Genomic DNA, 24,579 nt, shown 5'->3' with positions numbered 1-24,579 from the left:
ACGTGCGCGTGCGCGCAGCTGTAGCACTGAGCCACCAGGCACTCCGGAAGACAGAGGGAGGTAGGGGTGGAGCAACTGCTGGTGTCAGACTCCCGCATGAAAATGGCTTGTTCTTCTGACTGAAGAAGCCGGCGGGCAACGCGTGGAGCTGCCGAGCTCTGGGGCCAGCGGGCGCGCGGGGGTTTGTGGCCATCGCCGTGGCCGCCGCCGTGGCTTGGTCATCGTGGTTCTGCGGGAGGCGGGTTATGGCGGCGGCGGCAGTAGGAGCTGTGGATGAATTCTCCGGGTGGACGACGGAAGAAGAAAGGCTCCGGCGGCCCCAGCAGCCCGGTGCCTCCCAGGCCTCCGCCCCCCTGCTCGGTGCCCGCCCCTTCCGGCGCCGCGCGGGCCTCTTCGCCCGGGTCGCCGCATAAGCGGAACCTGTACTATTTCTCTTACCCGCTGTTGGTGGGCTTCGCCCTGTTGCGCTTGGTAGCTTTCCACTTGGGGCTCCTCTTCGTGTGGCTCTGCCAGCGCTTCTCCCGCGCCCTCATGGCCGCCAAGAGGAGCTCCCGGGCCGCGCCGGCGTCAGCCCCGGCCTCGCCCCCGGTGCCTGTGTCAGGCGGTGAGGCTGACCACGTTCGAGCCTTTCATAAGCAGGCCTTCGAGTACATCTCCATTGCCCTGCGCATCGACGAGGACGAGAAAGGTATGGTGACAGGGGGCCAAGGGGAAGGGGAAGCGCCGGGAAGCAAGGGGGTGGGGTCGCAGAGGGAGGGTAACACCTGCGTCCGTTTACTGCGGGAGGGGGCGATGCATCCCCGGAACTGTGCCATTAGCTTTTCACGTGTTGTGTCAGTTAATTCTTATAATCAATAATCCTATACGGTAAAGGTGCTGTTGCTGTCACCATTTTATAGGTGAAGAAACTGAGGCTTTATATATGTATGGGTAAAAGCGGGTCATTCCAGACCTATGCTAATAGCTAATGAACATTAGACGGATTCATATTACGTTTTAAAAATCCCTCTTTTCATTCTACCTCCAGTATGGGAGATGTTGCTTTTCCTTCCAACTCCCAAGGAAACCCACTTTTCCACCATGTCTCAGTTAGGTACTCACTTGTCTTATCCATTAGTGAAAAAGGAGCAATCTACCGTTCATTTTTAGTGTCCGTCTACATTACCAATTCCAGAAACTGTTCCAGGATTTCAATCTTGTTGAAACCGGTTTCCTTGGTGGGCCTAGTAGTGAAGAGTAGGGTATAGGGGAAGGGGGGGTACTCATCTTGGTTTTGGAATGTGTTGTGGATTGAATTGTGTCCTTCCAAAATATGTTGTAAATTCTAATCTCTATGCCTCTGGTTATAATACCATTTGGGAATGTGTTGTCTTTGTTGTGTTAATGAGGCAGGATTAGTTTAGAGTGTTTTTTGAGTCAATCTTTTATGACATATAAAAGAGATTAAGCAAGTGAGCAAGCAGAGATGGGGGAAGATTGATGGCAAGCCACATAGAGTTCTCCAAGACACTGGGAAACGAGGTGAAGAGATAAGAACCTTCCCCCAGAGCCCACACAGAGAGAAAGCATTCCCCTAGAGCCAGTGCCCTAAATTCAGACTTACAGCCTCCTAAAATGTGAGAAAATAAATTTCTGTTTGTTAAAGCCATCCAGTTGTATTTCTGTTACAGCAGCACTAGATAGCTGGGAATTTAAGGGCAGAGTGAAGGTTAAGAGACTTGAACAATAGAGATGCATTTAGGAAAAGAATACTATGGGTTTATTATGGTAGGAAGTTTTTTGTTAATGGTTCTGTTCTCCACCACCTCTTAGGAACATCCAGGATCTCTTGGGGAGGATGAAGAGGGGTACCATGATCCCTTCCTTAGAGAAAACCCCTTTGCCATTGAGTCAATTCCGACTCACAGCAACCCTATAGGATAGAGTAGAATTGCACCATAGAGTTTCCAAGGAGCGCCTGGTGGATTTGAACTACTGACCTTTTGGTTAGCAACCCTTGCTGTTTTTATTACAGTATCATATTACAGTACGGTCCTCTCAAGTTTACTAATCTAGACCAAAGACGTTTTAGAATAGAGGGAATGTGTTTTCGAGTGGATTATTTTAATTAGTATATTTAGGAAAAGAATGCCAGCATATTCAGGGAACTCTTAGTTAACACTGGTTGATGGGAGTTAGAAGTAGGGATGAAAGGCGAGATCAAGGACAATCTAGGTATTGCAATCTTGGGCTCTTATATTTAAAGAAAAAGCAGTTCCATGTGAAGAATAAATGACCAATAGAATGCAGACCTTGGTTTCATGCTGATGACTTATCTATGAGTTTCACTGTTAAATCCTCTTCAAAATATTTTTTAAGTATAAATATTTTCAGTGATGTGTGTATAGGGTCGCTATGAGTCGGGATTGACTCAACGGCAACAGGTTTTGGTGTTCCACATATTTCACTCTTTTTTGACTGATAATGTTTCTATCATGGATGTCAGAATGGATATGACAACTCTTTGGTTTGAATTCTACAACTGGTACCGTCCTCTGCCAAATTAAATTAGTTCAGACTGAAACAGATGAGTAATATATTCATTTTCCTTTAAAACTGAGTTTATTTTTTCATGTTCTCTTCTCCTTTTTAGCATGTTGAAAATTTTTGTATTTGAGCCTTAATCTAGTTATTAAAAGAGAAAGTTCACATGTGAGGTCTATTTACCTCTCAGCCATCCTTGACAACACAAAATTTTATTCCAAGAGAATTAAATTTTCTCCCTCTCTTATTTTATCAGAGTATACTGTGTATGAAATAAATGGGCTAGGCCATCTTCAAAAACTTTGTAACTGGTAAACCATTAGGCTTTAAGTTAGGGCCGGTAATGCCGCTGCTAACCGAAAGTTTGGTGATTTGAACTTTTACCCAGCAGCTCTGGGGGAGAAAGAGCTGGTTATCTATTCCTATAAAAAGTACAGCTTAGAAAATCTTATGGGGCAGTTCTACTCTGTCACATGCGGCCGCTATAAGTTTGAAGTGACTCAACAGCACCTAACAACAACGTCTGCATTACCATCCCTTTGCAGCTTAACTGCTAAATGTACTGAAAGCCACTGTGCAATTTCAGACTGTAGCAGTATTAGTTAATTGAAACATTTGGTGCCTTGAAATGATAAAAACCAAATTAGATCTTAATAAAGTAGTGTATAAATGTTGTGATTTATATGGCAACTGTTTATTTGGAATTCTAGTTGTACTCAACTTGGGCACTGAATTTTCATGAAGGCCTTAATTTGTCTGAAACCAAACTATTTTAAATAGAGAAGACGAGTACAGCAACTTTTATTTACCTAAAGTATATGAAGTCCGTTATTAAAGCAAGCATAAGTAGATACTAGTTAATGTACACAGCTTTGTATTCTAAGTGTTATTTTTGAAATAAAAAAGCTTCTTCTCCAGTGAGATGTGTTAAGACAGTATTTATGTGATTAATAATTATATTTATATTTTCATGTTCATTTTATATCTCTCCTTTTTTCAAGGAGTTAAATAATTTTGTGGATTTTGTCTTAAGTATTGAATATCCTTGGAAGACTGATATGATACCAATTTTTGATATGGAGAAACTGAAATTGAAGCAGAAGCAGGAAGAGTTTAGGTAAACAGACTAATAATTCTGTTACTTTTATCTTAAACTAAGCTGGTTCTTGGTTTTATAATGCTAGTAACAGGCCCATTGGAATATTTGAAGGAAAAGAGGAGGTTATAATAGTGGTTCTTTGGATTAACCAGAACGTACCCTAAGATGTTTTGAACGGCTTCTATACCTAGACAAGCCTGAGATCTGGGCTCCTAGTAACACGTGGTGCAAGTTCTATAGTTATGGTTCCTTATATAGGACTTGATAGTAAGGGCCTAGATACTGTATGAAAGAGAGAGCCAATTTCCCAGGAGGTGTAAGGCTGGAGAATCTGGCATCAAGGCCAGAAATGGTCTAAGTAAAATGCTTTTCTCTTCATTCCTAGTTAGTTTTAAGAAATATATGTTAGGTGCTGTCGAATTGGTTCTGATTAATAGCGATGCTATGTACAGAATGAAGCACTGCTCAGGCTACCCAGTCCTGCCCCACCCTCACAGTTGTTGCTGTGTTTGAGTCCATTATTGCAGCCAGTGTGTCAGTCCATCTCATTGAGGGTCTTCCTCTTTTTCACTGACCCTCTACTTCACCTGACATGTTGTCCTTCTCCAGGGACTGGCCCATCCTGATAACATGTCCAAAGTACAGGAGACAAAGTCTTGCCATCCTTGGTTCTAAGGAGCATTCTGACTACTACTTCAAGACAGATGTTTTGTACTTCTGGCAGTCTGTGATACATACTCTATGATACGTGTTCTTCGAGAACACCCAATTCTTCTTTGGCCTTCCTTATTCATTTTTGACACCTTAAAGAGGTCTTTTGCAGCAGTGTAGTATGTCATTTGATTTCTTGACTGCTGCTTCCATGGGCATTGATTGTGGATCCAAGTAAAATTAAATCTTTGACACCTTCAGTGATTTTTTTATTGCTTATTGGTCCAGTTGTGAGGATTTTTGTTTTCTTTATGTTCAGGTGCAGTCCATACTGAGGGATTTAGTCTTTGATCTTCATTAGTAAATAATACTGTAAATGGGTGGCTTTAAGGAACAGAAATTTATTTTCTCACAGTTTTTTTGTTGTTGGTGGGTGCTGTCGAGTTGGTACCAACGCATAGTGACCCTATATAGAATAATTATACAACATAATAAAAAACTGCTCAGTCCTGCACCATCCTCACAGTCGTTGCTATGGTTGAGTCCATTGTTGTAGCCACTGTGTCAGTTCATCTCCCTGAGGGTCTTCCTCTTTTTTGCTGATCCTCATTATGTCCTTCTCCAGGAGCTGGTCCTTCTTGATGACATGTCTAAAGTAAGTGTGATGAAATCTTCCCATCCTTGCTTCTAAGGACCGTTCTGGCTATACATCTTCCAAGAGAGATTTGTTTGTACTTCTGGCAGTCTATGATACATTCAGTATTCTTTGCCAACACTATAACTTGAATGCATCAGTTCTTCTTTGGTCTTCTTTATTCATTGTCCAGCTTTCACATGCATATGAGGCGATTGAAAATACCATGGCTTGGGTCAGGGCCACCTTAGTCCTCAGAGTGGCATCTTTGCTTTTTAACACTTTAAAGAGGTCTTTTTTTGCAGCACATTTGGCCCAGTGCAGCATGTCATTTGATTTCTTGACTGTTGCTTCCATGGATGTTGATTGTGGATCCAACTAAAATTAAATCTTTGACAACTTTAAATTTTTCTCCGTTTATCATGATGTTGCTTATTGGTCTAGTTGTGATGATTTTTGTTTTCTTTATGTTGAGGCATAGTCCATACTGAAGGATTTAGTCTTTGATCTTCATCAGGAAATACTTCATGTCCTCGTCACGTTGAGCAAGCAAGGTTATGTCATCTGTATAACACAGTTGTTAATGAGCCTTCCTCCAATCCTGATATGCCCCATTCTTCTTCATATAGCCCGGCTTCTCACACTATTTGCTCAGCATACAGATTGAGTAACTGTGGTAAAAGGATACAACCCTGATGCACGCCTTTACTGATTTTAAACCACCCAGTATCACCTTTTCTATTCAGATGACTGCCTCTTGGCCTGTGTTAAGGATCCTCATGCACAACGTTTTGGATATCCTGTTCTTTGCAGTGTTATTTATAATTTGTTATGATCCACAGTCGAATGCCTTTGCATAGTCAATAAAACACACGTAAACATCTTTCTGGTGTTCTCTGCATTCAGCCAAGATCCATCTGCTATCCCTTGTTCCACATCCACTTCTGAATCTGGCTTGAATTTCTGGCAGCTCCCTGTCGATGTACTGTTGCAGCTGTTTTTGAATGATCTTCAGCAAAATTTTACTTGCGTATGATATTAATGATATTGTTCAGTAATTTCCACAGTCTGTTGAATCACCTCTCTTTGGAATGGACATGGATATGTCCTCTTCACTCAGTTGGTCAGGTAGCCGTCTTCCAAATTTCTTGGCATAGATGAGTGAGTGCTTCCAGCTTTGCATGTGTTTGTTGAAATATCTCAGTTGGTATTCCGTCAGTTCCTGGGACCCCCCCCCCTTTTTTTTTTTTGCCAATGCCTTCAGAGCAGCTTGGACTTCTTCCTTTAATGCTGTTGGTTCTTAATCATATGCTGTCTCTTAAAATGGTTGAACATTGAACAGTTCTTTTTGGTACAGTGACTCTGTGTATTCCTTCCATCTTTTTTTTTTCCTTTATTTTTATTGTGCTTTAAGTGAAAGTGTACAAATCATGTCAGTCTCTCACACAAAAACTTATATACACGTTGCTATATACGCCTAGTTGCTCTCCCCCTAATGAGAGAGTACACTCCTCTCCACTCTCAATTTTTGTTTTCCTTTCAGCCAGCTGCCCTCTCATCTCCCCTCCAGACAGGAGCTGCCCACATAGTCTCATGTGTCTACTTGATCCAAGAAGCTCAGTCCTCACTAGCACCATTTTCTATCCTATAGTCCAGTCCAATCTCTGTCTGAAGAGTTGGCTTTGGGAATGGTTCTTGTCTTGTCATGGTCTAGGGCGGGGTCCGTCTAGTCTCAGTTAGACCATTAAGTCTGGTCTTTTTATGAGAATTTGAGGTCTGCATCCCACTGCTCTCTTACTCCCTCAGGGGTTCTCTGCTGTGTTGCCTGTCAGGGCAGTCATTGGTTATAGCCAGGCACTATCTAGTTCTTCTGGTTTCATACTGATGTAGTCTCTGGTTTATGTGGCCCTTTCTGTCTCTTGGGCTTGTGATTACCTTGTGTCTTTGGTGTTCTTCATTCTCCTTTGCTCTAAGTGGGTTGAGACCAATTGCTGCAACTTAGATGGCCACTAGCTAGCATTTAAGATGATAGATGCCAGTCTCCAAAGTAGGATGCAGAATGTTTTCTTAATAGATTTTATTGTCTCAGATGACCTAAATGTCCCCTGAAACCATGGCCCCCAAACCCCACCCCTGCTATGCTGGCCTTTGAAGCATCCAGTTTATTCAGGAAATGTTTTGCTTTTGGATTAGTCCAGTTGTGCTGACCTCTCCAGTAGTGTGTGTTGTCTTTCCTTTCACGTAAAATAGTTCCTGTATACTATCTAATGAATACCCCTCTCCCTCCCTCCCTTCCTCCCTCCCCACTCTCGAAACCATCAAAGAATATTTTCTTTTCTGTTTAAACTACTTGTCGAGTTCAAATAGTAGTGGTATTATACAATATTTGTCCTTTTGTGAATGATTAATTTCACTCAGCATAATGCCTCGCAGATTCTTCCATGTTACGAAATGTTTCACAGATTCATCATTGTTTTTTATCCGTGTGTAGTATTCCATTGTGTGAATATACCATAATTTACTTATTCATTCATCCATTGGGAAACCCTGGTGGCATAGTGGTTAAGTGCTACGGCTGCTAACCAAGGGATTGGCAGATCAAATCCGCCAGGTGCTCCTTGTAAACTCTATGGGGCAGTTCTACTCTGTCCTGTAGGGTCGCTATGAGTCGAAATCAACTCGATGGCACTGGGTTTGGTTTTTGGGTATTCATCCATTGATGGGCACATTGGTTGCCTCCATCTTTTTGCTGTTGTAAACAGTGCTGCAGTGAACATGGGTGTGCACATACCTGTTCGTGTAAAGGTTCTTATTTCTCTAGGATATAATCCAAACAGTGGGATTGCTGGATTGTATGGTAGTTCTATTTCTAGTTTTTTAAGGAGGCGCCAAATCGATTTCCAAAGTGGTTGTACCATTTTACATTCCCACCAGCAGTGTTCCAGTCTCTCCACAACCTCTCCAATGTTTATTATTTTGAGTTTTTTGGGTTAATGCCAGCCTTGTTGGAGTGAGATGGAATCTTACTGTAGTTTTTTTTTTTTTTTTTATTGTGCTTTAAGTGAAAGTTTATAAAGGAAGCCAGTCTTTCACACAAAAACTTAGATGCACCTTGCTACATACTCCCAGTTCCTCTCCCTCAATGACACAGGACGCTCCCTCCCTCCTCTCTCTTTTCGTGTGCATTTCGCCAGCTTCTAACCCCCTCTACCCTCTCATCTCCCCTCCAGAGAGGAGATGCCAACATAGTCTCAAGTGTCCATGTGATCCAAGAAGCTCACTCTTCACCAGCATCCCTCTCCAACCCATTGTCCAGTCCAGTCCCTGTCTGAAGAGTTGGCTTTGGGGATGATTCCTGTCCTCGGCCAACAGAAGATCTGGGGGCCGTGACCACCGGGGTCCTTCTAGTCTCAGTCAGACCATTAAGTCTGGTCTTTTTACGAGAATTTAGGGTCTGCATTCTACTGCTCTCCTGATCCTTCAGGGGTTCTCTGTTCTCTGTTAGGGCAGTCATTGGTTGTAGCTGGGTACCATCTAGCTTTTCTGGTCTCAGGCTGATGTAGTCTCAGGTTTATGTGGCCCTTTCTGTCTCTTGGGCTCGTAATTACCTTGTGTCCTTGGTGTTCTTCATTCTCATTTACTCCAGGTGGGTTGAGACCAATTGATGCATCTTAGATGGCTGCTTGCTAGTGTTTACGACCCCAGACACCTCTCTCCAAGGTGGGACCCAGAATGTTTTCTTAATAAATTTTATTATGTCAGTTGACTTAGATGTCCCTTGAAAGCATGGTCCCCAAACCTGTGCCCCTGCCATGCTGGCTTTCAAAGCATTCAGTTTATTCCAGAAACTGTTTTGCTTTTGGTTTGGTCCAATTGTGCTGACCTCACCTGTATTGTGTGTTGTCTTTCCCATCACCTAAAGTAGTTCTTATGTACTATGTAATTAGTAAATACCCCTTTCTCAGCCTCCCTCCCTCCCCCCTCTCGTAACCATCAAAGAATATTTTCTTCTCTGTTTAAACTATTTCTTGAGTTTTTATTGTTTTACAACTGACTAATTTCACTCAGCATAATGCCTTCCAGGTTCCTCCATGTTATGAAATGTTTCACAGATTCATCACTGTTCTTTATTGATGCGTAGTATTCCCCTGTATGAATATACCGTAATTTATTCATCCATTCGTCCATCGATGGGCACCTGGGTTGCTTCCATCTTTTTGCTATTGTAAACAGTGCTGCAAGGAAATTGGGTGTGCATATATCTGTTCGTGTAAAGGCCCTTTTTTCTCTAGGATATATTACAAGGAGTGGGATTGCTGGATTGTATGGTAGCTCTATTGCTAGCTTTTTCAGAAAGCACCAAATCGATTTCCAAACTGGTTGTACCATTTTACATTCCCACCAGCAGTGTATAAGAGTTCCAGTCTCTCCACAGCCTCTCCAACATTTATTGTTGTTATGTTTTTTGGATTAATGCCAGTGTCGTCAGGAGTGAGGTGAAATCTCATTGCAGTTTTGGTTTGCATTTCTCTAACGGCTAATGATCGTGAGCATTTACTCAGGTATCTATTAGCTCCCTGAATGTCTTCTTTACTGAAGTGTCTTTAATTGGGCTCTTTGTCTTTTTGCAGTTGAGTTTTTGCAGTATCATGTAGACTTTAGAGATCAGGTGCTGATCGGAAATGTCACAGCTAAAAACTTTTTCCCAGTCTGTAGGTAGTCCTTTTACTCTCTTGGTGAAGTCTTTGGCTGAGCATAGGTGTTTGATTTTGAGGATCTCCCAGTTATCTAGTTCTTATTCTGCATTGTTAGTAATGTTTTGTATACTGTTTATGCCATGTATTAGGGTTCCTAATGTTGTCCTATTTTTCCTTCCATGATCTTTATTGATTTTGATTTTATATTTAGGTCTTTGATCCAATTTGAGCTCGTTTTTGTACATGGAGTGAGGTATGGGTCTTGTTTTCATTTCTTTTCAGATGGATATCCAGTTATGCCAGCAGTATTTGTTAAAAGGACTGTCTTCCCCATTTAACTGACTTCAGGCCTTTATCAAATATCAGCTGCTCATATGTGGATGGATTTATGTCTGGATTCTCAATTCTGTTCCATTGGTCTATGTATCTTTTGTTATACCAGTACCAGGCTGTTTTGACACTGTGGCGGTATAATAGTTTCTGAAATCAGGTCAAGTAACGCCTCCCACTTTTTTCTTCTTTTTCAGTAATGCTTATCCGGTGCCTTTTTCCCTTCCATATGAACTTGTTGATTTGTTTCTCCATCTCATTAAAAAATATCGTTGGAATTTGAATGGGAATTGCATTAAATGTATAGATCACTTTTGGCAGAACAGATATTTTTGTAATGTTAAGTCTTCCTATCCATGAGCAACGTATGTTTTTCCACTTATGTAGGTCTTTTTTCGTTTCTTGGCGAAGTTTATCGTAGTTTACTTTGTATAAGTCTTTTATCTCTGGTAAGATTTATTCCCAAGTATTTTATCTTCCTATGGGTTGCTGTAAATGGTATTGATTTGGCGATTTCCTCTTCGATGTTCTTTCTGTTGGTGTAGAGGAATCCAACTGGTTTTTGTATGTTTATTTTGTATCCCGATACTCTTCTTAACTATTAGTTTCAGTAGTTTTCTTGAGGATTCCTTAGAGTTTTCTGTGTATAAGATCATGTCATCTGCAAATACAGTTAATTTTACTTCTCTCTTACCAATCTGGATGCCCTTTATTTCTTTATCTAGCCTAATTACTCTGGCTAGGACCTCCAGCACAATGTTAAATAAGAGTGGTGATAAAGGGCATCCTTGTCTGGTTCCCAATCTTAATGGGAATGCTTTCAGGCTCTCTCCATTTAGGATGATGTTGGCTGTTGTCTTTGTAAAATGCCTTTTATTATGTTGCGGAATTTTCCTTCTAATCCTGTTTTGCCGAGAGTTTTGATCATGAATGGGTGTTGAACTTTGTCAAATGCCTTTTCTGCATCAATTGATAAAATCATGTGATTCTGTCTTTTGTTTTATTTATATGATGGATTGCATTAATTGTTTTTCTATTGCTGAACCATCCCTGCCTACCTGGTGTGAATCCCACTTGGTCATGGTCGATTATTTTTTGGTATGTTGTTGAATTCTCTTGGCTGGAATTTTCTTGAGGATTTTTACATCTAAATTCATGAGGGATATAGGTCTGTAATTTTCTTTTTTTGTGGTGTCTTTTACCAGGTTTTGGTATCAGGGATATATGGTGGCTTCATAGGATGAGTTTGGTAGTAGTCTGTCCTTTTGTATGCTCTGAAATACCTTTAGCAGTAGTGGTGTTAACTCTTCTCTGAAAGTTTGGTAGAACTCTGCAGTGAAGACATCCGGGCCAGGGCTTTTTTTTGTTGGGAGTTTTTTGATTACCTTTTCAACTTGTTCTTTTGTTATGGGTTTATTTAGTTGTTCTACTTCTGTTTGTGTTAGTTTAGGTAGGTAGTGTGTTTCTAGGAATTCATCCGTTTCTTCTAGGTTTTTGAATTTGTTAGAGTATAATTTTTTATAGTTGCCTTATAAGATTTTTTTAATTTCAGTTGACTCTGTTGTAATATCCCCCATCTCATTTCTTATTTGAGTTATTTGCTTCCTCTCCTGTTTTTCTTTTATCAGTTTGGCCAGTGGTTTATCAATTTTGTTATTTTTTTCAACAAACCAGCTTTTGGCCTTGTTAATTCTTTCAGTTGTTTTTCTGTTTTATATGTCATTTAGTTCTGCTCTAATTTTATTATTTGATTTCTTCTGGTGCCTCAGAGTTTCTTTTGTTGCTCTCTACTTGTTCCAGTTGTAGGGTAATTCTTTGGTTTTGGCCCTTTTTCTTTCTGTATGTGTGCATTTACTGATATAGATTTACCTCTGAGCACTGCCCTGACTGTGTCTCAAAGGTTCTGATAGGAAGTGTATTTATTCTCATTGGATTTTGTGAATTTCTTTATTCCATCCTGAATGCATTCTGTAACCCAGTCTTTTTTGAGCAGGGTATTGTTCAGTTTCCAAGTGTTTGATTTCTTTTCCCTGCTTTTTCTGTTATTGATTTCCACTTTTATGTCCTTAAGGTCAGAGGAGATGCTTTGTAATGTTTCAGTGTTTTGGATTCTGCTAAGGCTTGCTTTATGACCTAATACGTGGTCTATTCTAGAGAATGTTCCGTGTGTACTAGAAAAGAAAGTATACTTGACTGCTGTTGGGTGGAGTGTTCTGTATATGTATTTGAGGCCAAGTTGGTTGATTGTGGCCTTTAGATCTTCCTGGGTGTCCTGTCCTTCACCGAAAGTGGTGTGTTGAAGTCGCCTGCTGTAATTGTGGAGCTGTCTATCTCCCTTTTCAATGCTGATAGTTTGTTTTATGTATCTTGCAGCCTTGTCATTGAGCACATAAATATTTCATAAAGTTATATGTTCTTGTTCTGTTGTTTCTTTGGTCATTATATAGTGTCCTTTCTTATCTTTTGTGATGGATTTAACTTTAAAGTCTATTTTGTCAGTAATTAATATTGTCACTGCTCTTTTTTGATTGTTCTATGCTTTATGTATTTTTCTCCATCCTTTGAGTTTTTGTTTGTATCTGTAAGTCTTAGGTGTGTCTCTTGTAGGCAGCATATAGACAGATCGTGTTTTTGAATCCATTCTGCTACTCTGTCTCTTTATTGGTGCATTTAGTCCATTTACTTTCAGCGTCATTATGGATACATGTGAATTTAGTGCTGTTATTTTGATGTCTTTTGTTGTGTGTTGTTGACAGTTTCTTTTTCCCACTTAATTTTACGTGTCGAGTAGATTATATATTGTCTTTTCCCGATATTTGTTGTTTTGGATTTTGTTTCTGCTGAGTATTTTTCCTTGTATTTTATTTTGATTAGTAAGATCGTTTGTCCCCTTTGTGGTTACCTTATTTACCCCTATTTTTCTAAATTTAAACCTAACTTTTATTTCTTTGTATTGCCATGTCTTCCTCTCCATATGGAAGATCTGTGATTACCTTTCTTAGCTCCCGTTTATTGTTTTATTGGTGTCTTCTTTTATGTAATAACATTGCTTTTACCCTGTTTTGAGCTTTTTTTTTTTTAAAAAAAAAATCTTGCTTTTTTTTTTTTTGATTTCCCTGTTTGGGTTGACTTTTGTTTGCTCTGCCCAGTGTTCTAGTCATTGGTTGATACCTGATATTATTGATTTACTAACAAAAGAACTCTCTTCAGTATTTCTTGTAGTTTTTGTTTGGTTTTTTACAAATTCCCTAAATTTCTGTTTATCTGGAAATGTCCGAATTTCACCTTCATATTTGAGAGACAGTTTTGCTGGATAAACGATTCTTGGCTGGCAATTTTTTTCCTTCAGTTTTTTAAATGAGTCATCCCATTGCCTTCTTGCATGCATGGCTTCTACTGAGTAGTCTGAGCTTATTCTTGTTGGCTCTCCTCTGTAGGTGACTTATCGTTTATCTGTAGCGGCTCTTAAAATTCTCTCTTTATCTTTGGTTTTGGCAAGTTTGATTATAATATGTCTTGGTGACTTTCTTTTAACATCTACCTTATGTGGAGTTTGATGAGCATCTTCAATAGCTATCTTCTCATCTTTCACGATGTCAGGGAAGTTTTATGGCAACAAATCTTTAACAGTTTTCTCTGTATTTTCTTTTATCCTTCCCTGTTCTGGTAGTCCAATCACTCGTAGCTTATTTCTCTTGATAGAGTCCCACATTATTCTTTAAGGTTTCTTCATTTTTTAAAATTCTTTTATCTGATTTTTCTTCAAATATATTATTGCCTAGAGATTAATCTTCAAGTTCAGAAATTCTGGCTTCTACTTGCTCAATTCTGCTCCTCTGACTTTCTGTTGAGTTGTCTACTTCTGTTATTTTTTTGTTAATCTTGCTTGGATTTCTGATTGCTGTCTTTGTATGGATTTTTCCAGCTTATTAAACTTTTCATTATATTCCTGAATAATCTTTCTGATTTCTTCAGTTGCTTTATCTGTGTGTTCCTTGGCTTGTTCTGCATATTGCCTCATTTCCTTCCTGATGTCTTGAAGGGTTCTGTATATTAATCTTTTCTATTCTGCCTCTGGTAATTCCAGGAAGGCACTTTCATTTAGAAGATCCCTTGATTCTTTGTTTTGAGAGCTTGTTGAGGTGATCATGGTCTGTTTCTTTAAGTGACTTGGTAATGACTGTTGTCTCCGAGCCATCTATAAGTTATTAGATTAGTTCATGTTTGCTTACTGTGTCATAGCTTCTTTTTTGTTTGTTTGTTTTGATATACCCCTATGCGTTCCTTGAGTGAGCTAGCTTGATTATTTTCACCTTTGGAGGTCTGACGTCCTGTCCCCAGCTGGCTAGAGCTGTTATCAGGTATATCAATCTAGGAGTCCATTCAGTTTTCTTGTATGAATTCAGCTCATGTTTCCAGGTAGCTGATCATCAAGTGTGTGGTACAGGCTCTGTCCTACAGTCTTAGAGTGGCAGGGGTGATTGGTGTATGTACCGGTGTCTGATTGCGGCAGGGGGCCACACTCTGAACAAGGCGGGCTGAGAGCCAACTCCTGACTGTCTTTGAGGAAAGTGCATCCCTGTTCCCTAGAGCGTGCGGGTGGGTGTGTTCTGTAGATGGAAAATGGGCACCCAGTGTTTTTGGTTGTTAGGACTGGGTGGTACCAGTTATCCTAGGACCCCGTTCGCGTGTGGCTGGGTGACCTGAGTGGAGCTACCAGTCCTTAGGCCCCTGATGTGGGTTGGCGAGGACTTTGTTTAATACACAAAGCAATGTCAAACATCAAACACCCACCTCTGCACCGCACAGCTGAAATGGTTGGAGTTTGCCAACAAGAGCCTATTCTGGAATAGGCCCACTAAGGTCCATGCTGAGAGGAAAGGTGCTCAAAGTCCATGGATCGTTTATGCCTGTACAGGAGCTGCTTCTGTTCCAGGCTCCCCAGGTGAGTGGAACTGGGCTATTATCTTTTCCCCCAATTACAAGTTTTTTCCTTTCCCAAGGCTGGGAGTTCTCTAGGCGCTCAACAGTGCCTGTCTCAGGCCCAGGGAAATCAGCCACTGAAGCCAGCTTGGGGGTGGTGGGATGTGGTAAAATATACACAAGTACTTACCTTTTGTGGAGAGTTCTGTTCTTCTCTGGTTCCGGAGGTGTTAGTAGGTTATGTGGTTGGCTGCTTCTCCCTGAGGAAACTGGGGCGAACGCTAGTACTAGCCTGCCACCACCACTCCGGGAATGGTGCCTGAGGGCTCCCTGTGATTCAGGTCCAGTTACTCCTCTCCACTTCTGAACCATCTCTGCCTCCCCCTGTCCCTCTGTTCGTTTTCTTAGCTTGCCTTTGATGCTCAGGGCTCCTAGCTTGTCATAAATATACTCCTTTTGCTTGTTCTTTCGGGTCTTTGTTATAAAGAGGGCCTGCTGGAAGCGTTTGTCTATTCTGCCATCTTGACTCTGCCTCTCATTGTAGTTTTGATTTGCATTTCTCTAATGGCTAATGATCATTTAGCATTTCCTCATGTATGTGTTAGCTGCCTGAATATCTTTAGCAAAGTGCCTGTTCATATCCTTTGCACATTTTTTAATTGGGTTGTTTGTCCTCTTATTGTGAGTTTTTGCAGTATCATGTAGATTTTAGAGAGCAAATGCTGATTGGAAATGTCATAGCTAAAAACTTTTTCCCAGCCTGTAGGTAATCTTTTACTCTTTTGGTGGAATCTTTGGAAGAGCATAGGTGTTTGATATTTAGGAGGTCTCAGTTTTCTAGTTTCTCTTCTGGTGTTTGTGCATTACTAGTAATGCTTTGTATACTGTTCATGCCATGTATTATGGCTTGTAGCATTGTCCCTGTTTTTTCTTCCATGACCTTTATCATTTTAGATTTTATATTTACATTTTTGGTCCATTTTGAGTTAGTTTTTGTGCATGGTGTGAGGTGGGGTCTCATTTCATTTTTTGCAGATGGATATCAAGTTACTCCAGCACCATTTGTTAAAGAGACTGTGTTTTCCCCATTTAACTGACTTTAGGCCTTTGTCAAATATCAGCTGCTCACAGGTGAATGGATTTATGTCCAGATTCTCAGTTCTGTTCCTTTGGTCTGTGTCTGTTATTGTACCAGTACCATGCTGTTTTGACTTTTGTGCTGGCATAATAGGTTTTAAGATCAGGTAGAGTGAGGCCTCCCATTTTGTTCTTCTTTTCCAGTAATGCTTTACTTATCCGGTGCCTCTTTCCCTTCCATATGAAGTTGGTGATTTTTTTCTTCATCTCATTAAAAAATGTTGTTGGAATTTGGATCAGAATTGCATTGTATCTATAGATCGCTTTGGGTATAGTAGACATTTTTACAATGTTAAGTCTTCCTATCCATGAGCAAGGTATGTTTTTCCATGTCTGTAGGCCTCTCTCGGTTTCCTGCGGTAGTGTCTTGTAGTTTTCTTTCTTTAGGTCTTTTACGTCCCTGGTAAGATTTATTTCCAAGTATTTTATCTTTTGGGGGGCTACTGTAAATGGTATTGATTTAGCAATTTCCTCTTCGATGCTCTTTTTGTTGATGTAGAGGAATCCAACTGATTTTTGTATGTGTGTCTTGTATCCTAATACTCTGCTGAATTCTATTAGTTTCAGTAGTTTACTTGAGGATTCTTTAGGGTTTTCTGTGTATAAGATTGTGTCATCTGCAAATAGAGATAGTTTTACTTCTTCCTTGCCAATCTGGATGCCCTTTATTTATCTAGCCTTAAAAAAAAAAAAAAAAAAATTTTTTTTTTTTTTTTTTTTTTAAATCTGGCTAGGACCTCCAGAACAATGTTTCGTAAGAGTGGTGATAAAGGGCACCCTTGTCTGGTTCCTTTTCTCAAAGGGAATGCTTTCAGACTCTCTTCATTTAGGACGATGTTGGTTGTTGGCTTTGTATGAATGCCTTTTGTGATGTTGAGGAGTTTTCCTTTTATTCCTGTTTTTTTCAGAGTTTTTGTCATGAATGTGTGCTGAACTTTGTCAAATGCCTTTTCTCCATCGATTGATAAAATCCTGTTTTTCTTATCTTTTGTTCTAATTTATATGATGGATTACATTAATTGTGTTTTTAATGCTGAACCATCCCTGCTTAAAAAAAAAAAAAGTCATGGTGAATTATTTTTATGATACGTGATTGAATTCTATTGGTGTAATCTTATCGAGGATTTTTGTCTATGTTCATGAGGGATATAGGTCTGCAGTTTTCTTTCTTTTTTGGTGGCTCTACCTGGTTTTGGTATGAGGGATATGTTGGCTTCATAGAATGAGTTTGGGAGTATTCCATGCTTTTCTGTGCTGTGAGATACTGTTAGTAGTAGTGGTGTTAACTCTTCTCTGAAAGTTTTGTAGAACTCTGCAGTGAAGTCGTCTGGGCCAGGGCTTTTTTTGTTGTGAGTTTTTAATTACCTTTTTCAATCTTTTCTTTTGTTATGGGTTTATTTAGTTGTTCTACCTCTGTTTGTGTTAGTTCACGTAGGTAGTCTTTCTAGAAATTCACCCATTTCATCTAGGTTTTCAAATTTGTTAGAATACAGTTTTTCGTAGTAATGTGTTATGATTCTTTTAATTTCATGTGATTCTGTTGTAATATCGCCCATTTCATTTCTTATTCGGGTTATTTGCTTCATTTCCTGTTTTCCTTTTGTTAGTTTGGCCAGTGGTTTGTCAATTTTGCTAATTTTTTCCACGAACCAGCTTTTGGTATTGTTAACTCTTTCAGTGGTTTTTCTGTTCTCTATTTCATTTAATTCTGCTCTAATTTTTATTATTTGCTTTCTTTTGGTGCCTGAGGGTTTCTTTTGTTGCTGTCTTTCTGTTTGTTTATGGTGTAGGTATAATTCTTTGATTTTGGCCCTTTCTCCTTTTTGGATAATTAGATAGTAGATAAAAACTCTTTTAGGTGACGGGAAAGACAACACATAATATAGGAGAGGTTAGCACAACTGAACTAAACCAAAAGCAAAGAAGTTCCTGAATAAAATGAATGCTTTGAAGGCCAGCATAGCAGGGGCAGGGTTTGGAGACCATGGTTTCAGTGGACATCTGAGTCAATTCGCATGATAAAGTCTATTAAAACATTCTGCGTCCCACTTTGGAGAGTGGCGTTTGGGATCTTAAACGTTTGGAAGCGACCATCTAAGATGTATCAATTGGTTTCAACCCCCCTCAAGCAAAGAAGAATGAAGAACATGAAACACAATGTAATTATGAGTCCAAGAGGCAGAGAGGGCCACAGAAAGCAGAGACTATGTAAGCATGAGACCAGAAGAACTAGATGGTGCCTGGCTACACCTGATGACTGTCCTGACAGGGAACACACAGAGATTCTGAGGGAGCAGGAGAGCAGTGGGATGCAGACCCAAATTCTAATAATAAGACCAGACTTAATGGTCTGACTGAGAGTAGAATGACCCCAGAGGTCATGGTCCCCAGACCTTCTGTTAGCCCAAGAGAGGAACCCAGCTCTTTAGTCAGGCATTGGACTGGACTATGGGATAGACAATGATAATGGTCAAGAATGAGCTTTTTGGATAATGTAGACACATGAGACTGTGTTGGCATCTCCTTTTTGAAGGGGAGATGAGAGGTCAGAGGGTATCGGAAGCTGGCGAACGGACGTGAAAAGACAGAGTGGAGGGAAGGAGTGTGCTGTCTCATTGGGGGAGAGCAATTAGGATTCTATAGCAAGGTGTTTTTAAATTTTTCTATCAGAGTCTGATTTGATTTGGAAGCTTTCATTTAAAGCAGAGTGAAAAATAAAGTCTATTTTGTGAGAAATTAAGATTGCCACTCCTGCTTTTTTTTTTGTTTGTTTGCTTGATACATGTTTTTTCAGTCATTTGAGTTTTAGTTTATGTCTCTAAGCCTAAGGTGTGTCTCTTGTAGGCAGCATATAGACGGATCATGTTTTTTTTTAATCCATTCTGCCAGTCTCTGTCTTTTTATTAATGCGTTTAGTCTATTTGTGGAAACTCTGGTGGCATAGTGGTTCAGTGCTACAGCTGCTAACGAAAAGGTCAGCAGTTCGAATCTGCCAGGCGCTCCTTGGAAACTCTATGGGGCAGTTCCACTCTGTCTTATAGGGTCGCTATGAGTCAGAATTGACTCGATGGCGGTGGGTTTGGTTTGGTTTTTTGGTTTAATCTATTTACATTCAGCGTAATTATGGATAGTTGTGAGTTTAGTGCTGTTATTTAGATGTCTTTTTTTGTGTGCTGTTGACAGTTTCTTTTTTTCACTTAATTTTTTGTGCCAAGTAGTTTATATAGCGTCTTTTTCTCTTATTTTTTCTTGTTGATTTTGTTTCTTCCGAGTCTCTGTTTTTTTCTTGTATTTTATTTTGATGAGTAGGATTGTTACTTTACTTTGTGGTTATCTTAATGTTTACCCCTGTTTTTCTATGTTTAAACCTAACTTTTATTTATATTGTCTTGTCTTCCTTTCCATATGAAAGATCTATGACTGCATTTCTTAGTCCCTCTTTATTGTTTGAATGTTGTCTTTTACATAATGACATCACTGTTTCCCTGTTTTGAGCGTTTTTTTATCTTGGTTTATTTTTGTGATTTCCGTATCTGCGTTGACATCTGTCCTGTGTTCATGGTAGTCTTGCTTTGATATCTGATATTTTTGATTTTCTAACCAGAGAACTCCCTTTAGTGTTTCTTGTAGTTTTGGTTTGGCTTTTATGAATTCCCGAAACTTCTGTTTATCTGGAAATGTCCTAATTTCACCTTTATATTTGAGAGACAGTTTTGCTGGATATATGATTCTTTGCTGGCAGTTATTTTCCTTAGTGCTTTATATAAGTCATCCCATTGCCTTCTTGTCTGCATGGTTTCTGCTGAGTAGTCCGAACTTCGTCTTACTGACTCTTCTATGTAGGTGACTTTTTGTTTAGCTGCCCTTAAAATTCTCTCTTTATCTTTGGTTTTGGCAAGTTTGATTATAGTATGTTTTGGTGACTTTCTTTTGAGATCTACCTTATGTGGAGTTTGATGAGCATCTTGGATAGATATCATCTTATCTTTCATGATATCGGGGAAGTTTTCTGCCAAGAAATCTTCAACAGTTCTCTCTGTATTTTCTGTTATCCCTCCCTGTTCTGGTACTCCAATCACTTATAGGTTATTTCTCTTGATAGAGTCCCACATGATTCTTAGGGTTTCATTTTTTTTTTTTTAATAATTTTTATTGCGCTTTAAGTGAAAGTTTACAGTTCAAGTCAGTCTCTCACATGTAAACTTATATACACCTTACTACATACTTCCATTTACTCTCCCCCTAATGAGTCAGCCCGCTCCCTCCTTCCAGTCTTTCCTTTCATGACTGTTTTGCCAGTTTCTAACCCTCTCTACCCTCCCATCTCCCCTCTAGACGGGAGATGCCAACACAGTCTCAAGTGTCCACTTGATACAAGTAACTTACTCCTCATCAGCATCTCTCTCCAACCCATAGTCCATTCCAGTCCATGTCTGAGGAGTTAGTTGTCTTCGGGGATGGTTCCTGTCCTGGGCCAACAGAAGGTTTGGGGACCATGACTGCTGGATTTTTCTAGTCTCAGTCAAACCATTAAGTCTGGTCTTTTTGTGAGAATTTGGAGTCTGCATCCCACTGTTCTGCTCCCTTAGGGATTCTCTGTTGTGCTCCCTGGCAGGGCAGTCATCGATTGTGGCCGGGCACCATCTAGTTCTTCTGGCCTCAGGATGATGTAAGTCTCTAGTTCATGTGGCCCTTTCTGTCTCTTGGGCTCATAATTATCTTGTGACCTTGGTGTTCTTCATTCTCCTTTGATCCAGGTGGGTTGAGACCAGTTGATGCATCTTAGATGGCCACTTGTTAGCATTTAAGACCCCAGACACCACACTTCAAAATGGGATGCAGAATGTTTTCTTAACAGAATTTATTTTGCCAATTGACTTAGATGTCCCTATTCCATTGTGTGAATATACCATAATTTATTTATCCATTTATTCATTGGTGGACACCTTGGTTGCTTTCACCTTTTTGCTGTTGGAAACAGTGCTGCAATAAACATGGGTGTGCATATATCTGTTTGTGTAAAGGTTCTTATTTCTCTAGGATATATTCTGAGGAGTGGGATTTCTGGGTTGTATGGTAGTTCTATTCCTAACTTTTTAAGGAAATGCCAGATAGATTTCCAAAGTGGTTGTACCATTTTACATTCCCACCAGCAGTGTATAAGAGTTCCAGTCTCTCCTCAGCCTCTCCAACATTTATTATTTTGTGTTTTTTGCATTAATGCCAGCCTTGCTGGAGTGAGATGGAATCTCATTGTAGTTTTAATTTGCATTTCTCTAATGGCTAACGATCGAGAGCATTTTCTCATGTATCTGTTAGCTTCCTGAATATCTTCTTTAGTGAAGTGCATGTTCATATCCTTTCCCCAATTTATAATTGGGTTGTTTGTCTTTTTGTGGTTGAGTTTTAACAGAATCATAGAGATTTTAGAGATCAGGCACTGGTCTGAGATGTCATAGCTGAACATTTTTTCCCAATCTGTAGGTGGTGTATTTACTCTTGGTGGAGTCTTTAGATGAGCATAGGTGTTTGATTTTTAGGAGCTCCCAGTTATCTGGTTTCTCTTTGTCATTTTTAGTAATGCTTTGTATTCTGTTTATCTCTTGTATTAGGGCTCCTAAAGTTGTCCCTGTTTTTTCTTCCATGATCTTTATCGTTTTAGTCTTTATGTTTAGGTCTTTGAACCACTTGAAGTTAGTTTTTGTGCATGGCGTGAGGTATGGGTCCTGTTTCATTTTTTTGCAAATGGGTATCTAGTTATGCCCTTCATTTTTAAAAATCTTTTATCTAATTTGTCTTTGAATATATTGGTGCCAAGTCTTTTATCTTCAGCCTTAGTAATTCTGTCTTCTACTTCTTCCGTTTTGCTCCTCTGACTTTTTATTGAGTTGTTTAATTCTGTATTTATATTGTTTATTTTCTGAGTTTCTGATTGCTGTCTCTCTGTGGATTCTTGCAGCTTATTAAATTTTTCATTATGTTCTTGAATAACCTTTTAAATTTTTTCAACTGCTTTATTTGTGTGCTCCTTGGCTGCTTCTGTGTATTGCCTCATCTCCTTCCTGATGCCTTTAAGAATTCTGTATATTAATCTTTTGTATTCGGCATCTGGTAATTCCAGGAAAGCACCTTCATGCAGAAGATCCCTTGATTGTTTGTTTTGAGAGCTTGTTGAAGCTAACATCAGCTGCTTCTTAATGTGATTCGATGTTGACTGTTGTCTCTGAGCCATGTGTAAGTTATTCTATTAGCTTATTTCATGTTTGCTTACTGTATCCTAGCTTCTTGTTTTGTTTTGATATGTCCAAATGTGTTGCTTGAGTGAGCTAGCTTGATTGTTTTTGCCTTTGAAGCACTAATGTCCTGTCACCAGATAACTAGAGCTGTTACCAGGCATATGAGCCTAGGAGTCCATTCACGCTTGTACAGACTCAGCTCAGGTGTCCAGGTCATTGGTCATCAAGTGTATGCTACCGCTCTGTCCTATAGTCTTAGAGGGACGGGGTGATTGATGTAGGTACAGGTATCTGGTTGCAGCAGGGAGTCACGCTCTGTACAAGGCAGTGGGCTGACAACCCTCCCCTGCGTGTCTGCAAGGAAAGTGCATCCCTGCTGCACGGAGCACACAAGTGGGTGGGTTCTGCAGACAGACTGGGAGCTATCAGCTATTCTTGAACTCATGTCACAGGTGGCTGTGTGATGTTGGTGGAGCCACCAGTCCTTAGGCCCCTGAGGTGGGTAGGTGAGGACCCTGTTTAATGGGCAGTGTGATGTCAAATATCAAACACCCACCTTTCTACCTCAGAGCTGAAACAGTTGCAGTCTCAACAAGGGCCTATTCTCCTGAAATAGACCCACACAGGCCATGCATGAGGAAAGGTATTCAAAGTCCATGGTCCATTAATGCCTGGACAGGAGCTGCTTTTGTTCTGAGCTCCCAAGGTTAATAGAGCTGGCAGATTATCTTTTCCCCCAATTCCGGTATTATTCCTACCCCAAGACCAGGAGAATGGTTTAGGGTTCTCAGCAGGACCTAACTCAGGCCCAGGGAAATCAACAGGCACTGAAGCCTGCTTGGGGGCTGGGGCTCAGTAAAACATACGGAAGTACTTAGCTCTTGCTGAAAGCACCATTGTTGTCTGGTTCTGGAAGTATGTGTTGGTTGTGTGGTTGGGTGTCTCCCCCTGAGGAGTCTGCGGCTGGAATGCTACCGCCAGCCTGCCGCAGTCACTCCTGGGAATGGTGCCTGAGGGTTCACGGCAATTCAGGTCTAGCAACTCTTCTCTGCTTCTGAACAGTCTCTCCCTCCCCTTGTTGCGCAGTGCGTTTTCTAAATTTGCCTTTGATGTTCAGGGCTCCTATCTTGTCATAATCGTTTCACTTGTTTTTTTTTTGGGACTTTGTTGTAAGGGGATCACCAGAAATATCTGACCACTCTGCCACCTTGGCCCTGCTTCTCCTTCCATCTTTTAACACTTCCTGCATCATTCAATATTTTGCCCAAACCCAAAACCAAACCCGCTGCCGTCAAGTCGATTCTGACTCATAGCAACCCTATAGCAACCCTTATAGGGTCGCTATGATATTTTGCCCATGCAAACAGAAAAACAGACTCATTGCTGTGGAGTAGATTCTGACTCACAGTGACCCCATAGGACAGAGTTGAACTGCCCATAGGGTTCCCAAGGAGTGGCTGGTTGCTTCGAACTGCCATCCTTTTGGTTAGCAGCCGAGCTCTTAATCACTGCTCCTCCAAAAAAAAAAAAAAAAAAACCATTGGCATCGAGTTGATTCTGACTCATAGTGACCCCATAGGACAGAGTAGAACTGTTCTATAGAGTTTCCAAGGAGCGCCTGGTAGATTTCAACTGCTGACCTTTTGTTAGCAACCGTAGCACTTAACCACCATGCCACCAGGGTTTCCACTGCTCTTCCAGTGCTCCTGTTTTGCCCGTAGAATCTTTCAGTATTACAGCTCGAGGTTTGAATTTTTTTTTCAGTTCTTTCAGATTGAGAAATGCTGAATGTGTTCTTTTGGTTTTCTAACTCCAGGTCTTTGCACATTTTATCATGATACTTTATCTTTCGGAGTCGCCCTTTTATTTTATCATTTCTTCCATTCTCTTTACCTACTCTACGTTCAAGAGCAAGTTTCAGGGTCTCTTCTGACATCTGTTTTCGTCCATTCTTTCTTACCTGTCTTTTAAATGACCTTTTGTTTTCTTCATGTATGATGTCCTTGATGTCATCCCATGAATCGTCTCGTCTTTGGTCACTGGTATTCAGTGGGTCAAGCGTGTTCATAAGATGGTCTCCGAATTCAGGTGGGATATACTGAAGGTCGTACTTTGGCTCTCGAGGACTTGTTTTAATTTTCTTCAGCTTCAACTTGAACTTGCATTTGAGCAATTGATGATCTGTTCTGCAGTGGGCCCCTGGCCATGCTCTGACTCTTTCCATTGACTCTTTCTACAGATGTAGTTGATTTGATTTCTTTGTGTTCCATCCAGAGAGGTCCATGTGTGTACTGTATAGTCACTGTGTATGTTGTTGCAAATAAGTAGTTAGTTTTGCAGAATTCTGTC

The 24,579-nt window shown here is 40.3% G+C and overlaps 1 protein-coding gene across 5 annotated transcripts in view; it reads left to right on the top strand.

Annotated features, from left to right (window-relative positions):
- Positions 1 to 273: 273 nt before the first annotated feature.
- Positions 274 to 24,579, top strand: part of SPAST (spastin) — a 110,075-nt gene continuing 85,769 nt past the window's right edge. For all 5 annotated transcript variants that reach the window (XR_010319487.1, XM_023555248.2, XM_010595844.3 and 2 more), the window contains exon 1: positions 274 to 688. Coding sequence is in view for 4 of the 5 variants with exons in the window: in XM_023555248.2 (XP_023411016.1) it covers positions 274 to 688 (415 nt within the window). In the remaining variant the exon portion in view is untranslated. The remainder of the gene's footprint in view (positions 689 to 24,579) is intronic.

This window comes from Loxodonta africana, chromosome 26 (genome assembly GCF_030014295.1).
Source record: "Loxodonta africana isolate mLoxAfr1 chromosome 26, mLoxAfr1.hap2, whole genome shotgun sequence".
Taxonomy (NCBI): Eukaryota; Metazoa; Chordata; class Mammalia; order Proboscidea; family Elephantidae; genus Loxodonta; species Loxodonta africana.
Note: the sequence above shows the minus strand (reverse complement) of the source record. Positions and strands in the feature narration are given on the sequence as shown.